At 33.6% G+C, this 17,919-nt stretch overlaps 1 protein-coding gene across 1 annotated transcript; it reads right to left on the bottom strand.

The window, feature by feature from the left end:
- Positions 1-1,155: 1,155 nt before the first annotated feature.
- Positions 1,156-12,742, bottom strand: LOC140338861 (bone morphogenetic protein 2-like). The gene is given in 5 exon segments (XM_072423182.1): positions 1,156-1,589; positions 2,081-2,285; positions 9,358-9,474; positions 9,613-9,740; positions 12,442-12,742. Coding segments are annotated over 5 exon segments (1,185 nt in total).
- Positions 12,743-17,919: the final 5,177 nt, after the last annotated feature.

Genomic DNA, 17,919 nt, shown 5'->3' with positions numbered 1-17,919 from the left:
TATCTTCCTGCCTAGTGATTTGGTACTGTGCTTGCCCACCTAGGTGTGCCCAAGGACCGCAACCTGGCCGTAACCAGCAGTGCAACATTCTCACCATCAGAGGCTCTGAAGAAAACCTAGTTACGGCTTAGACTCTGCGCCTTGGCCCTTCTCAGGGCTCGCACCGCCTCCATTCGCCACCTAGTGGTCCTGTCTCTTAAATATTTTCATAGAAAAAAAGCATATGTTTATTCATTTTAAATTTAACAAAAAAAAAACATTTATTGCATAAGTGTTACTCCTAATATTTAATAATTATTTATAATATTTATGCTATGTCTTTTCATTTTCTGCAACACCACAATTAAAGTATACCTTAAGAACAATGCAACATTTTACACATATCTGTGGAACAAAAATTGTAGAGAACTGGATGTTATAATGACATTGCATTCCTTCTTTTCCTTTAGTTTCTGTTTGCTGCTAGTATTGATAATCTTGTTGTGGAAAACAAGAAACATGTATCAAAAAAATCTGAATCTTTGATACTGATGACCCATGTACCCAACTTTATGGATGACTAACCATAGATTATCATAAACATATAAAATATATAAAAAGTCAAAGTGCTTTGTCACAGGAACAATGTATAACGTTGGACTGGTGATCAAATGCTCATATGTAAGATGCTGTCAACAAAAACAGCTCACCAAGAGGTTTAATTTTAGCAAAAACAGGTCTATTGGCAGCTTCAGAAACCTGCCCCATTCTTCAGTGGTCACCCTTGAGATAGACATGATGCTTTTACAATAATACACATTTTTCTAAAGATATTAGAACCTGTATGGGAATTTTTAAAAGATGGAAAAAAACTCATCCAATCCAAAGACTCCATAAATATGTTGTTATTGTGCTAGATATGATGATATAATGTGAAAATCACTTAAATGTCTCTAAAATCATTCCAGTTAGCTGTGCTTTTATAGAAGTCTGGTATATGAAAGTTTGATTTTATTGTATGATGAGTTTGAAGCAGATTGCTTATTGAGATATAATAGTGAAAATCTGTTTCTGTATTTCCTTAGGAGAATATACTTGTGCCAGACACCAAAGTATAGATAACACATAATTCATTAAAAAATTGTAAAAAAAAAAAAAAAATGCTAAGAATAGTGTTCAGTGGCATCCACAGCTTACAGCCACCATGTCATCATACTGCTTTAGAACAACATTCTCTTCATCATCAAAGTAAAGTAGGTTGATTGAATTAAGGCGATCAGGAACACAACATGGTTCTCCAATGTCTTGATTAAGTTTGAGAGCATGGACAATGGACTGTACTGTAGCATGATTTGTGGCACCCAAACCTTGTCCCATAGGGAATAAACAAGTTCCCTTGCAGTGGTAGGCATTGTACCCTTTCGGGGAGATGATCCAGCCAGCCCAACCAATATCTTCAAAGTCCACATAAAGAGGCTTGCGTTCGCATGCTAAATGTCCCCTAGGATTTGCATGCCGAATTTTCCGACTTTTGGGATGGTTCCTTCCAGCTGGGAACTTTTGTGTCACTGGATGTATTACAGAATACTCTTCAGATTGTGGAAAAGAATCTGAAAACAAAAAATATACATAAATAAAAAATTTCCATGCCACAACTAAATTGACCTTGAATTTGAATATAGTAGATATAAATATTTTGGTACAATTTAATTTTGTTTACCATCATTACAATTCTGCACTTCATGAGCTGAAAAGTTGTATGTAAAACACCACTGTAGAGCCATATGCTTCTTAGGCTTACAGGGTTTAATAGAAATCATACTTTAACATCAGTTTCTTTGAAATCTACTTTTCAGTAGAGCTTTTGAAAGTGTATGTATGGCTAAAATAAAAGAAAACATAATCAACACATACTCTGGAAAGCATCTAAAAATTGTTTTGCTTTGTAAAAAATATGTGTTGATGTTGGCAAAATTTATGTAATGGACAGGGTAATATTGCAGTTTTAAAGTATACAAAATTTTTATTGTAATATTGTAGCTATTGTAAAGGTGTATACAGACTAATCCTTGGTGTTTATACATGTAAAACAATATCTTACCTACGTCTTTTACAGTAGGAGCTATATATGGGTTTGGTGCTCCTCTCCTGCCATCATCACTAAAAAGAACCAAATATGATTTCTTGCTGTCAGACCTCTGCTTTGCAGAGGAAAGCGCATCAGTTTCTAAGAAATTTCCTGAGGGTAAGGTAAAAGCAATAAGGAAACCACGATTGGTACTGTTATCTCCAATCCACCTTGAAACCTAAAAAGAAAAAGAAAACTTTACAGGATTGCTACGTTAACAAAAATCTTTTCTTCAGTATCCCACAAGCATACATGTTTCCTTTCATTAAGGTTAATATTGATGCCACAAATGTGCAAATTACTTAACTTACAAACATTTTGAAACTTACCCATTTTTAATTAGTGTGGTAATAATAACTACTATATTTTACAAATACCAAGATATTCATTATGGGTACATGACTGATAACATTACATAATTAATAGTTTTCTCTTTTCCTGCCGTAAATTTGAGTCAAGAAAATATGAAATGCACACATGTTCATCTGCTAGTAAATGCAAATATATATTCAACAACGACAGACACTCAGTGCATTTAGGTGTATAGACATTGGCAAGATGACCTGCTGAGGGTCAAACTGAGCATTGGAATAGGTAAGAAAGGTGTGTTAAGTTACTTTGAAAGTGGAATAGTTGTGGGTGCCAGGCTGACGGGTCTTTCAGAGACTGCAGTTTATCTGAGATTTTTACTCACAACACTCTTTAGGCTGGGATGGTTCAAAAAGTAAGAATATCCAATGAGCAACATTTGTGAGCAGAGGTCGGAGAAGAATTACCCTACTGTTCATGCTAAAAGAAAGGCAAAAGTAACTCAACTAACCACTTCTGCAACTGAGGTATGCAGAAGAGCATCTCTGAATGTACAACATGTAAAACCTTGAAGCAAATGGGCTACAGGAGCAAGAGACCACACCAGACATGCTGGTCAGCCAAGAACAGGTACCTGAGGCTACAATGTTGAGTAATGTTTCCAGAACCTTGTTGAATCTATGCCACAATGATTTTTTGAAGTAAGTTTAGTTTGCCTTCCCACTCTCTAGATCAATAAGTAGATGTATAACCTGTTAGATCAAACAATAATTTTATATGATATCATAGTCATGTACGTGACTGAACACGTGAAGGGCAGAACATATATTGTATAACTATCATACTTGACAGAGTTGATGCTATTTTGGAGTTTGAGATGGCTGGAGTAAATATTCATGAGTTGCATTAGCATATTGCTTTCGTTATCTATTACTGTATGTATGACCATATTTGAATGTATAGAATTGTATATAATGTATTGTAATCATATTGTGAGACGTCATATCCATCAGACGTCACCACACACACACACATTCACATACATGTATTCTTATTGAATTGCTGCTGTAACTTACTTTTGTAAGTACACAAGCTTTTTATAATACAGAAGAAGACACTCCCATTCTTAATACGCCTAAACAATAATAATAATAATAATATTTTACATTGGCCAAAGCCAGCCATATTGAAGCCTCCAATCTTGTTGAGGGGGACTAATTTGCATGTTTGACTGAAAAAAGTGAACAAGATTTGGGAGACATCAAAGAACCTAGAATCAGGAAGAACAGGAATCCAAACAAATGATCCAGCATACTGGGACGTTCGGATGGAAGGAACAAGAGGAAAGTCTCAGGTTCCAAGCAAGAGAAGTTTTAACCCCTATCTGAGAAGGAAAGAAGTACAGAAGACTTCTGGGGAGTAAGTATGGAATTTAATAATTCTTTTGCTAATAAAAGGGATCTTCAGTATTCTGTATTAGACAATAAGTCAATAAGTTAAATCAATATGATATTAAACTGCACAAACAAGCATGTAAGAAGGAGGATGAGCAAACAACACAGTGTTCTTCAAGCTTTTCCCCATATAGTGGTTATATGGACTGGGTATGGAAGACACAATGATGGTGTGAGGTTGCTTCATCGTATGCATCTTCAATGAAAATGAGTAAAGTAACTGAAAAAAGGTTTTATTCAGTGAGTCAGAAATCATAAAAAGGCAGAGGATGCTAATAAACATGTAGAGCAATCTTGCTTTACTACAAGCCCAAAGACAGAAAACAAAGCAGGAAAAAAGAGTAATGCCTGTTTTAACCTAAAGACACCAGCAGAAAGCTTTGCAAGTTTCCAGCATGTCAGCAAGCCATCTGTTTCTAGTGTGTATGGATTTTCTAGGCAAACAACATGCATGCTTCATAATGTCTAGGGGGAATACATTTGGGGGAGTCAGAAATGGAAAGGGATCTGGGGGTTATGGTAGATCATAAACTTAATAACAGCATGCAATGCCAAGCTGCAATATCCAAAGGTAGTAAAGTACTTTCTTGTATTAAAAGAGCAATAGACTGCAGAGATGGAGACATAATCCTGCCCCTGTACAAAGCATTGGTCAGTCCACATCTGGAATATGCTGTCCAGTTTTGAGCACCAGCTCACAAAAAGGACATTGTGGAATTGGAGAGAGGGCAGCGAAGGGCAAATAAACTAATAAAAGGAATGGAGGAGCTCAGCTATGAGGAGAGATTAGCTGAACAAAATCTATTGTCCCTTGAGAAGAGACATTTAAGGGGGGATATGATCACCCTGTATAAATATATAAACGGTCCATATAGAGAACTCTCGTCCCAATTATTCACTTTGAGATCATTACAAAGATAAAGAGGGCACTCTGCATCTGGAGGTAAAGAAGTTTAAGCTTCGGATAAGGAACAGATTCTTCACTGTAAGGTCTGTGAAAATGTGTAATCATCTCCCTCAGGAAGTAGTTTCAGCAACTACTATAGATTACTTTAGGAAAAAGCTGGAACTATGTAAGGCAAGGGTTTATTCATGCTAATTTTGGAACAAGATGCAGGACAGGCAGAGGATAATACTTCAAATATTTGTACAGATTGTCTTATGGTAATGATGTTAAGGCTATATATAAAAGGGTATTCTCTTGTTTAAGGGATTTGTACATATTACACGCAAATAAATTATGAGCTGTTTAAAAACATATTAATATATAGTACTATACGATGCTAAAGGACTAAATTTTATTATAAATCAATTGTATATTTATGTTTAATATATTTTTCTTATTATAGGGTTACAAATAAGGCCAATGATGGTAAATATTGATTTGAAAGCTACTATTTGTATACATTGAGGTAATGTAATATGAATATGCTCTGCATAAGTATACTAGTTTTCATGACAGGTATACATTTGTGGATCAAATTTTTCTCTTCTCCATTTAGAGATAAGTGGAGAATCATTAATTTGAGGGAGACGATTCCACATTTTCACCGACTTTACAGTGAAGAATCTGTTCCTTATCCGGAGCTTAAACTTCTTTTCCTTCAGATGCAAAGAGTGCTCTCTTGTTCTTTGTAATGATCAAAGTGAATAATTGGGAAGAGAGTTCTCTATATGGACCATTTAATTTTTTTTGTGATGATGTTACTGATTTATTCAACAAATGTGACTCTAATGTTGTTGTTTTCCAAGATAAAGGTTCTACTAAAAGAGAAGTGAGAGTCGTTCCATGGAATATAGATTGCTTGTTTTGAAAGCATGTAGTTGTGATTGAATGAAATGACCGATAGCATCTGTGTTTCAAAATGCATGATAGTGTGATATATGTTAATTACTACAACTAACAATTACTATGGCAATAAAAACATTGAATCATAAGTTTACAATACTAATCAACAAAAATGTAAATTTAAAGAAAATTCTTTACTAATATTGTGCCCTTTTGAAGAGTAAGTGTCGGTTCACATGTGACTGGGGAAGCTTACAAGGTCTTTTGTTGATGGACCATACACATGGTTGTTAAAGACACACATACTAAAGGAAACTTTTGAGGGGATTAGGTTACAACTTAACCAACAATTGTCCAACAAGGACAAGTTAAAGAAGACAAGCAAAATAAGTTGCCATGGTATTGTGTAATTATTTGTTACATGCTTGTTTGTTAAGTCTCATATGTTTATGGTACCAATAAATTAAACTTTATTTAGGATGATGTTATAAGATAAAAGGTTATTGTTAAATTATGAAATTGACTTTATTTAATATTTGATGCCTATTAAATGGGCCTAGATAGATAGTGGAAAATCTTTTATGAAAAAGTCAAACTCTTAACAATAATCTCTTCAGTACAATAGGATAAAATAATATTAATAAATGAAATAAACGGATGCATCAATAATATCTACAGTATGTATTATTCCTAATTAAAATAAAGTTTTAAATACCGGATATGAGATGATAGGTTGATATTTTAGGTACATTATTGAATGGATGAAAGAGGTCTACAAATTTTTGTTACTTGTTTAAGTATTGGATGCATTACTGTACATTGTATAGGTAGTTTAAGTTGCAGAGTTTACAATGATTGACAACCAACAGATGTTTCCCAGTACAATTGCTATCAAGTGTGAGTAAAACTAAAGTCACTATAGTCCATAAAGATCAGCGTTGACATTATTTAAATGTTTTTCTTATACAGGGTGTCAATATTATATATAGTTTTTATAGTGAAACTACTAGAATCAATAATGGAGAGTAAGGCTAGGTACACACGTGGTTTTCGTTCGATAATCGGCTCAGGGCTGATATCGAATGAGAATCTCGCGTGTGTACAGGGCTCGTCATCTATCGTCTAAAAGACTATCCTGGCGAATCCACGGACGATGGACGATGAACAATAGTAATGGAAGTGAAGGGGAATAGAGGGTAGCGGGGTCCAGCTCCGTCGTTCTCCCCCTCCCCTCCCCATGGAGAAGAACAGTGCTCTATCTTGCATTCTGCAGTCCTTAGTCCCTGGAAAGGATAGTGAAAGATTCTTTCCAACAACAATTATTGGACTTGTGTACATAGTGCACTATTTTCTAATATTATTTTAGTTATGATTAGTTTTTATTATGTTGACACAATTATCTTTAAGTAATAGGTATAAAATAAAAGGAAAAGTTGAACTATATGAAAAGTTAAGGTAAAGTATAGCTTAGTTGAGTACGTCAACCTATGAAGTTTTGAGGGATCGAAAAAGTCTCCCCCTCAAGATTGGGAATTGTTAGATCAAACCAAAATTGTATATGATATTGAACTCATGTAGAGTTAGGACCATAAATTTTTGGATCTAGACAACTTTTTTCTAATTTTGGTTCTGTACATTACCACAATTAATTTTAAATGAAACAACTCAGATGCAGTTGAACTGCAGACTTTCAGCTTTATTTCAGTGGGTTGAACAAAAAAATTGAATGAAAATGTGAGGAACTAAAGCCTTTTTTTAACACAATCACTTCATTTCAGGGGCTCAAAAGTAATTGGACAATTGACTCAAAAGCTATTTCATGAGCTGGTGTGGGCAATTCCTTTGTAATGGCATTAGCAATTAAGCATTACAGGCATGGAGTTGATTTGAGGGGTGGTGCTTGTATGTGAAAGAATTTGCTGTGAAAAAAGTTGTCTCTGTCCAAATATTTATGGACCTGACTGTACGTGACTGAACAAGTGAAGGGCATAACATATGTTTTATATCTATCATACTTGACAGAGTTGATGCTATTTTGGAGTTTGAGACTGCCCAGTAGCTGAGTTGTATTAGCATATTGCTTTCATTATCTATTTCTTCATGTATGACCATATTTGAATGTATGGAATTGTATATAATGTATTGTAATCATATTGTGAGACATCATATCCATCAGGCATCACCACACACACACATACATACATGTATTCCTATTGAATTGCTGCTGTAACTTTCTATGTAGATTTTTGAATAAATACACAAGCTTTTTATATTACAGAAGAAGAAACTCATGTTATTAATATGCCTAAACAATATTAATAATAATATAATTTTTTACATAGCCACCCCTATACAATGGGTAAATAATGAAAAAAGATAGAAAGAAAAGGGGCTTTCAGACTACTGTTCAATAAATGTATTTCATGAAGATTTTTGCATGTACATTATACATCAAAACATGTTTATAACCATCTCCCATTAGAAAATCAATGGGGTGGAGACTGCTGAGCTATACATAGAATCTCTGTTTTAAGTCTTAATTGTATAAACCGAGAAAACATCTTGTTATGCCTACAGTTGTTTTGCCTACTGGCTTCTTCAGGGGTATGTAATGAAGACATATATATTCTAGTGGTTAGAACAGAAAATAATATGGAGTGTATTCAGTAACCAGATAATATAGCATAGTAATATAGAAGTCTAATATAAAAGTATATACTCCAAGAGTTAGATCAAACACAATAATATGGACTGGAATATTTTAATGCCATCATAATATACCCCAATGACGTACATATCGTCATATCACAAAATAAAGTTTAAAAACACAAAAACCTATTAAGTAATGAAAGGCTATTTACATACCAACATTTTCTTTAAACACGTTTGTATCAATACCCTGTATTTTCAGTCTTTAGATAAGTTCAATAATGAAATAATAGGATGTTGGCAGCAATGATATGAAAATTACTAATATATTAATCATACTGCTTGCAAAAATATATGCAGCAATATATTCATTGATGTGAGTTAATATTTATCTAAGTATATAGTTAGTAATGTTTAGGTCTATGTGTATGTATTAGTGTTTATATAGGAGAGTAAATGTAGTTTTGTGTGGGTATACCTGGTGCATGTCATTTACCATATACTATATCATATGCTATATATTCATGTTACTGAATACACTCTATAGTATTTCCTGTTATAACCACTAGAATATATATACATCTCTCTTACAAACCTCTGAAGAAGGGGATAGGCGAAAAGCGTCAGGTAACAAGAAGTTTTCTCGGTTTATACAATTAAGATGTAGAATAGAGATTCTATGTATAGCTCAGCAGTCACCTCCCCATGATTTTGGCAGATGGATATAAAAATGTTTTGATGTATAATGTACTAGCAATAATCCACCCCATGATTTTCTCAATAGGAGATTGATATTAAAATGTTTTAATGTACAATGTACTTGCAATAATCTTCAATAAATACATTTGTTGAACAATAGCCCGGAAGACCCTTTTTCTTTCTTTCTATCTTCTTTTATTAACTATGCCACAAAGAGTTAAGGCAGTTCTGAAAGCTAAGGGGTTTAACTAGTGCAGGCAAGAGTTTTCATTTTCGTGATCATTTTTTTAAAATAAACCTGAAGGACAAATTCAAGTTCAAAATCATTTACAATACATTGATATACTTACCGTTTGTGTGACATTAAACACCTCCCAGCCTTGTGAATGGAGGGGAAGAAGTCGGGATGAGATTAGATCTCCTCTCCAGGGTCTCACAGAGCTGTCTAACAGCTCATAAACATCCAACTAAAATATAAAAAATGAGCATGAAGGCACTACTAAAGTTAAATGTAGATTTCTTTTAGCTATTTAAACTGATGACCAAACAGTAAAGCTCAATTTCATAAAATGTATGTATAATTTGAGCTTATTCTATTATCCTACCCTACAAAAATGATATTTGGTTGTCAGTCTAAAAGGCTTCCACTTGAACACCCGTAGTTCGGCTTTTAACATGTGCTCATTTCTTCCCATCGATGTAATGTTAAAAAGGTAGAATTGATGTTCCGTTTCTGAAAGAAATAGTAAAAAAGTAAGAAGCAAATAGTAAAAAAGTAAGAATAGTAAAAAAAAAAAAAAAAGTCAGAGAGTAAGGTTGTAATTGTCTCCTGTCTGGAAACTAAAATATATCTGGGCCTGCTCTGAATGGTAGTGAAAGTCAACCTAAATTTTAGAGAGGAATGACAAGCCTTCTGTTTAGACAGAAAATAAATATTTGTTGGGTTAGATGAGTTTTTACTATTTTGTTCTAATACATAAAACACATAAGTTCCTTTTGTATAATCTTAAAAGTACTTACATTAAAAATTAGAATCCAGCCCAAGAACATATACACGATAAAATGCTTTTCTTTTATTAGTTAAAAGGGTCTTTTTAAGCTGTGCTACTGTTCAGGAGACTCAAAGTATATTCTGGCAAAACAAATCTTTTTGAATTAGATAAAGCAACAAAGAGTTTAAAGCCAGGACAGATATTTTGTTATCTATAACCCAATGGGTAGATATTCTGTAGTATTTTGTCCTGTAGATAAACAAGAAGTGAGATGAAGACCCTGATTCACCAAGCAAACCCGGAGGCTCGCTCGCGCATTCGTATTCGCGATCCAAAATCGAGAGCCTTCGATCAATTCAGCAACTAAATTTCAGGCACTGGTGTATTCGAGCAGAAGTTAGTAACAGAAATGATCTCGCTGCTGGAGCCGGGCATCCCCGGCAGTTTGACAATGGCGAGCTTGCATTAAAAGTCACAGTTCCCCTAAAAAAGCATTCTTTCTAATGGCACACATATTACCCTTAGCCCTAAAAATGTTTGTGCTGTTCAAATGTTTAAAACATCTATATGCGCTAAGAAAACAGCATATTTTAAAAGGACTTATTTCTTTCCTGTGGGGCAGGAGTTCAGCTCCTCTACATAGATGCCTATGTAAACGCTTACAATGCCTGATAGGAGGAGCCGCCTGCGGGTAAATATTACAATTTTCAGCAGGCTAAACCTCTGCTTTGCCATCAGAATAGATCTTCTCACAAAAGTCTTCTTGTTTGCTTCTATAGATATATATATGTATATGTGTGTATATTGTAATTACTATAGTTATTATATAAATAATATTAATAAAACATTAACCACCTGAGCGTTACACTGATTTCTAGATTTCTGTTCCAAAAGCGTCACAGGTTTTCATGAAATTTTTTTTTTTTAAATTGTAGACCTGTAACTTACAGAAATATGTCCGAATAGGGTTCTAGTAGATATCATGAATAAAAGTGAGACCCTGCTTGTGAGCATGGCATTCAATGTGGATTGATGTTGTGTTTGGCAACCTGGACCTCCTTCCATTACCATTAGGTGTGTTAGAATGAGAATGCAACTCAGCTGGACAACTAAACCTATAACACTACCACTAATGATCAGAGCAAACTTACTTGATTACTTGACTTACTTGACTGAAAGTGCCACTTAGTATATATCCAGCTTGATAGAAATTAGTTTGCAGTGTTACAACCAAAAGAAAAAGTAACAAGTGCAACAAATGTAACTATAAATGAAGCAAGTTTGTGATTGAGTAGAATGTAACAAAAAAGTAGCACTTACACAAAAAAAATCAAGCATTAAAGATTCAAACTGACCTGTAAAATGGACTGGAGATGTGCACAGAACAGGGCGCAGGTGTGCGCTAATCAATTGCTATCACCTCACCATTGAGGTTAACATCTCCCGAATCGCGCAGCTGAAAATGAATCACCTTAATTGGCATATTCGAGATCTTTGCTCATCTTTGCAGGAAACCGGCAGGTGAGTTCACTAGAACTCAGGCCTGACTCGCGCTATTAGAGCTTGCTGATCAGCGCGTACGTATGCGCGTCAAATGTACGCTTTTTATTGATGAATCAGGGTGGAAATCTCTCCAAAGTGAGTAAAAAGCCTTCTTGTCACAGTACAATGGTTCTGACTAGAAGATTTACCTTGCATTGATAACAAAGGGGTAATTTTGTTAACAGAAACATTAATAAAAAGCCATCACCACTCTAAAATCTAAAAGAATGCTGGCTTTAGTTACATATTATAGACAACAATATTTGAGGAAGACAAGGCTTTCTATAAGGGGGTTAAATCTAGTACAGGTTCATTTATCTCAGAAAAAAAGTCTTCTCAAATATATAAGATTACTCACATTCACATTTGTCTGTAACTATTTACCCAGACAATAGAAGATAATAATTGTTTTTGCACATTATTTAAAGAAAACACATAAATGGCTAATATTCAGAGCTTTGACATTTGTTACTTAGAACCTCTGAGACTTCTTATAGAGGGCATATTTGTTCACATGGGTATGATTATATGAGGAATTGCAAATGTTGATGCATGCTCCATTTAATGTATTGTTTGTGGCCAGCAACATTTTTAAAAGGATCCTATAAAAAAAGGAGGTCTACAAGAATTACATGTTCACACAATAGTAAGATAAAATTTGTTTGCCTTATGTATGTTAAAGCACAATGACTACAATCAAACATGCCTTTGTCTTATCTACTTATGCATACAGCCTATTCATATATATATATATATATATATATATATATATATATATAATTACTGTCTAAAGGTTAGGAGATCAAAATTTTAACCTGCACATTATTACATTAATAGTATTATTATTAGAAACTGGAGACTGTAACATTAACATTTTCTCACTATTTACACATACAGTACAATTCTCACCTTTGCTTTCAAAACTTCTCACCACGTTACCTTCCAGGAGTCCTGGTGCTTTGGTGCTTCCATCAGGTGCAGCCACTTGACTGTACAGTTCCAGCATGAAATGAGGAGGTTTTTTGACCAATGTAATGTTGTGTGGCAGCTCATCAAATGCAAATATTTTCTGCAGTTTCTGGATTGCCTCAGATACATATGCATAACGTTCCTGTTGGGGCTTACTCTCCAAACCCAGGTGATACAAGGATGCCCAGTCACAAAAGGACAGGATGACAAAGCTGACCAAAACAAACTTCATCTTCAAATTATAATGTTTTCTGCAACCAAATGGTGAATCTGTCTTAATATGTTTTTAGAATCCTTTTTAGGATAACAGATACAGCCCTTGATGCCCAACCCTATTGTAAAATGGTATCCTAAGTCAAATCTCCTTGCCTCTTACCAATATAAATACTCCCACCTCCATTGAACACCCATGGATTGCAAATTACTTAGAAGGAAAGGGGATGAAGCCTAAGAAAGAAAACAGCAGTAACTCAATAAGTGTGAACATTTACAATGTGATTGTATTGTTAGTTATATGTTATGTTAATGTCTCAAGAAGGAACTGTTATCAAGTGCACACACTTAATTCCAGTAAGACCTGTCATTACTTTAGTGAAAACATTATCTATATATTAAAATTTGAATACAACAAACACTAAATAATAGACCAAACTTCAAGTGAATAGTGGAAATAGTGAAAATGTCTTCAATTAAAACATTTTATTAAAAAGGTATTGTTAAATAGATATTTTTAAAATGTTATGGAACTAATATACATAAAAGACCATGACAAAACTCTAAGAGGTCTATTTATCACTGTTTTACTCATGTATTTATAATTTTTTTTACCCAACATTTATATTACATTGAATTCAATTTGTGAATCAACATACCCATGACTGGTAAATGTTTCTAATGGAGTTGAGTATGAAAAATGTGTGATTTTTGGGTAAAAGTTGGGTGAATTTTGGGTAATACGTATATAAACATACCCTAAACTCACTGGGGTCTATTTGTATCTTGAATCTTGAATGAAAACATGCATAAATAGACAAATAGATAAATAGATAAAAAAAAATCAACCCTAATACATAACCTATGCCTACAACACCTTACCTAACTCTAAACATAAACCTTTAACCTAGTTCTAACACATAAAGGTATAACCCCAACCATAAGCCTTAACATAACCTTCCAAAGCTTAACTATGGCTTAATGTTTAACAGAAATAGCACAAATAAACCTAAAAATTAAAAAAAAAATGTGAGCAGGCAGGGTATTTATTCTATGTTGATCCAGCAAACCTGTAATGAATCTGGTCCAGGACTGAAAACATTTACTGACAAATAGCAAATGACTTTTAAAAAATCCTTTCCAGATTTGCTGGATCACCCGGCTTCACTAATAAAAGTATATTCTCTCAAGCCTTGAAGAGTTTTAACCTCGGGGTAGTTAAAAAAATAAAAAATATGTTCCCCAGGGGGTTCCCGGTGACATTGGTGCGTAAAGCTAGGGGTGTGGAGGGAATTTCAAAATATTTTGTATTGCATTCAATACAAAGTAATTGTATTGAATGCAATTCAATAGATTTATATGTCTAAAAGCAGTACATTGTCTTTCAATAAAATTTATTTTAACGTATAAATATAATAAGTATAATAAAGTTTGAAACACAAAATCATGTCAAAGTTTATTAATAAATGTATTATTAAATGTATTATTACGTTTATTCTTAATTAATTTATTATTTTGACATGATTTTGTGTCTCAAACTTTATTATACTCATACAATTATATTATACTATAAAATACATTTTCATGGAAGACAATGTACTGCTTTTAGACATATCAATCCAGACAGAAATGAACTACCCAGGAGGTTAATAAATGAGGCCCAATGTGTCATATGCAAATACAAGTTAATAATATACCAATGCTTCCCAACCTTATAAACACTTGAACTTTCAGGTTTTCAAGGAACCCCTGCTATAATTGCTATATCCACAGCTTACATTACATTAGTGTGGTGGCCAGTAAGAAAAATGGCCCTTGCATCCCTGACCAATGGGAAGGCTGACACACAGCCAAAAAGATAAATTGAACCCTGGTTGGAAACAACAAACACTGTACTATATTAATATAATATATTATATTATATATTTATTCTGAATTATTGATAACAACATTTTATTTTAAACAAATGATAAAGCACATTTCTTTTTTTGGAAAAGCCATATTTTGAAATGTATTCTGAATAAAATAGTGTTTAGTTGAACCTTTTTAGCTAAGAACCCCTGTATTCAAGCTATATTTCATGGATCATTAATGTTGCACAGTTGAACCACAAGGGGATAATTATATGAACAGTGATGCACAAGTAAGCATGATTTTAAAGATAAATGTGAGTTATTTTAAATTGCCCTTGGTACACCCAGCCTTTTTTTCTACTGACCAATGTTTGCATGTTCAAATGTTCTTTTTTGGTAATAGATTCACTTTAATAATGCTTTATAATAAATGTTTTGGAAAATATTAAAAGTTTACTAGCTGAACCAGAACATGTTAATGGAAAACAAAATAAAAAAATAGTAGCAAAGGATAAAAACTGCTAAACTCCTAAAACTAAATGTAGTTTACCTCCCTAAACAAACACGTTTAATTAATGTTTTCTGGGTTCCTCGATTCTGTATTTCAGCAGTCCTAATAGCAGTAATAGTATTGCTTTATTCATTTTCAACATATCTTTGTAGTACAATCTCAGTCACCAAATGCTCTGATGAATTGCTAAAAGACAAAAATAAAGAATCTGAAATGTGGAAAAGTATACAACTAAGGTTCAGTATTACAATATAAATTCACAACACAGAAAAGTTACAGAAAAACTCAACTACAGCAACAACAAGAGTTTATTTTTTAGAATAGGTATTATACAACCAGTGCCAGTACAATGCATTTTCTGATGATACTTCCCAAATGAAATGATAAGATGGCTTGATAATTTAAATTATTGAGTTTTCTTCTCTGAAACCAAAATACTTATTGGAATTCAGGGTCAGCAAATATTCTTCTGACCATTAAGATGGAAAATATCCTTCTTCTTAGAGAAAACTGCAGTTTTCCTCTAAAACAGCATGCTTGAGGCCAAAGGTTGCTATCTCTGTCACGGAGGGAAATGGTTAAGTGCTTTCACTTACCAGAACTCCCAATATTATTTCTAAGTGCAACTGACTTTCTCCATACTTAGTAATAGCCTTTAATAGACCTATCAATCGCATATGAGGAGTACTGATGTGTAAGCTTTTTGACTGTAGTATGGAATTCAGCTAAGTGCCAAATGGATATGACTTTTGAATAACATGGAATGCCACATAAAAAAGCGCTCTGACTCAAATGGAGGAAGTTGTCTATTTTCTGGACAAAAATGTATTTCATATATTGATGATTTGTGTTAAATTGCAAATTTGTAGCATAACTACAAACAGTACGTTTAACATGCTGATGTATAATTAACATGAATTATGTAAATGTTATATGTCCTGCTAAAATCCATGTCATATAACTACAGTATATATAAAATATAATGAGACCTGACATTTTTCAATGATTTTATACAGGCTGGGTGAAAACAAGTTTTATACAATTTTTTTTTTATTTAAAAAACGTAAATAATTTGTTTATTATAATATGTTTAATAGGTACTGGGGGAACATGTTCATATTGGGTTTGACAAGATAGTAAAGAACAATTCTTGATTATTGATATTTGTGTGTGTGGGAAAAGGTTAGCAGTGATCTTGTTCATTTTTGTTTAATTAGGTAAGAAATGTTTGTTTTCTCTAAATTAAAAACAAATAATATATATTTTCATTTTTACTTTTATGGCACGTGGCATTCTCCAGTGTTTCAGAATGGGGATGAGTCCTTGCCATGTTTACTTACAATGCAAGGCTGGTATTTCTTTACTTACACTTTACACAGAATTCAGCTTTAACCTCCCTAGCAGTTCATTTCTTTTCGGTTTTATATGTCTAAAAGCGGTACATTGTTTTTCATGAAAATTTATTTTACAGTATAATAAATATAATATAATAAATAAATAAATAAAATATAATAAAGTTTGAAACACAAAATCATGTAAAAACAATAAATTGAAAAAATCTATATAATTAAAAAAAAATTGTTTAATTTTTTTAAATTTAAAAAAAATACATATTATACTCATACTATTATATATACTGTAAAGTAAATGTTCTTGAAAACAATGTACTGCTTTTACACATATAAATCCAATGTATTGTATTCAATACAGTTATTTTGTATTGAATGCAATACAAATAGATTTTGAATTTCCCGCCGGCAACGTACACACGCACCGACATCACCGGGAACTCCCCAGTGACTCATCAGATGCAGAAGCAGGAAGAAGATGGAGATTGCGGCTCTGGACGGGGCAGGAGGCCAGCGGATCAGGTAAGACTCTATTTACTATTACCTTCCCATATGTTTACAAACCCCAAGTGTGACTCGGGGTTACCACTTTTAGCAACTTTTTTCTACCCCAAGTCACACTCAGAGTTACCTCTAGGGAGGTTAAAAAACTGCTGGAGCTAAACACACAAGTAAGCTAAACCAAAATGTATTGTGGATTTTTTTTTTTTTATCATTTTTAGGTATTCATATGCATATGCTAACCACTAAGGTTCAGAAACATGCACTTTATGATCAGCCAGATATGTCTACTAATACGTATTGCAAAGAGCTGAACTGGGCAGACACATTTTGGTGCAGCCCAATCTTGAATGAAAAGCAAAAGCAACAAACTATCTGACCCATAAAAATATTTTGCCAGGTGAAGAGTCAAGCCAGTGGGTCTAGGGAGCTTGGAGAGTGTGTACAGACGCATGTTTGTCATTGTTTCTGCTTTTAGATCCCCCACCTAAAAGTGAACAGCTAAGCCCTGTCTTGTTTGGCAATGGTGCATCAAGATGGCCAGCCAACAGTGTTCTGAAAGAGGACCACAAAAAACGCATGCCCTAATATAATATATATTAAAAATCCAGATGATTGCTCTTTGATTTCATACCCAGTCAGATAATTTTACATTTAACTGTGCAAAAATATTCACATGTCTATATTCACATTAAGAATTTTAGTAGACCAGAAGCAAATACAATTTATTTTTGATGTGCACAAAATGATGGCAAAATGAATCTGCTCATGTAGTCAACACTCAGCATTAAATGTTGAGTCATTGGGCCTTATTTATTAAAGCTCTCCAGGGCTGGACGGGATTCATTTTCATCAGTGAAGCTGGGTGATCCATCAAACCTGTAATGGATTTAATTTGCTATTTGTTAGCAAATGTTTTCAATCCTGGACCAGATCCTATCTAGGTTTGCTGGACCACCCAGCTTCACTGATGAAAGTGTAT

The sequence above is a fragment of the Pyxicephalus adspersus genome, chromosome 10, assembly GCF_032062135.1.
Source record: "Pyxicephalus adspersus chromosome 10, UCB_Pads_2.0, whole genome shotgun sequence".
Classification (NCBI taxonomy): domain Eukaryota; kingdom Metazoa; phylum Chordata; class Amphibia; order Anura; family Pyxicephalidae; genus Pyxicephalus; species Pyxicephalus adspersus.
This window is presented reverse-complemented; position numbering and strand designations above follow the sequence as displayed.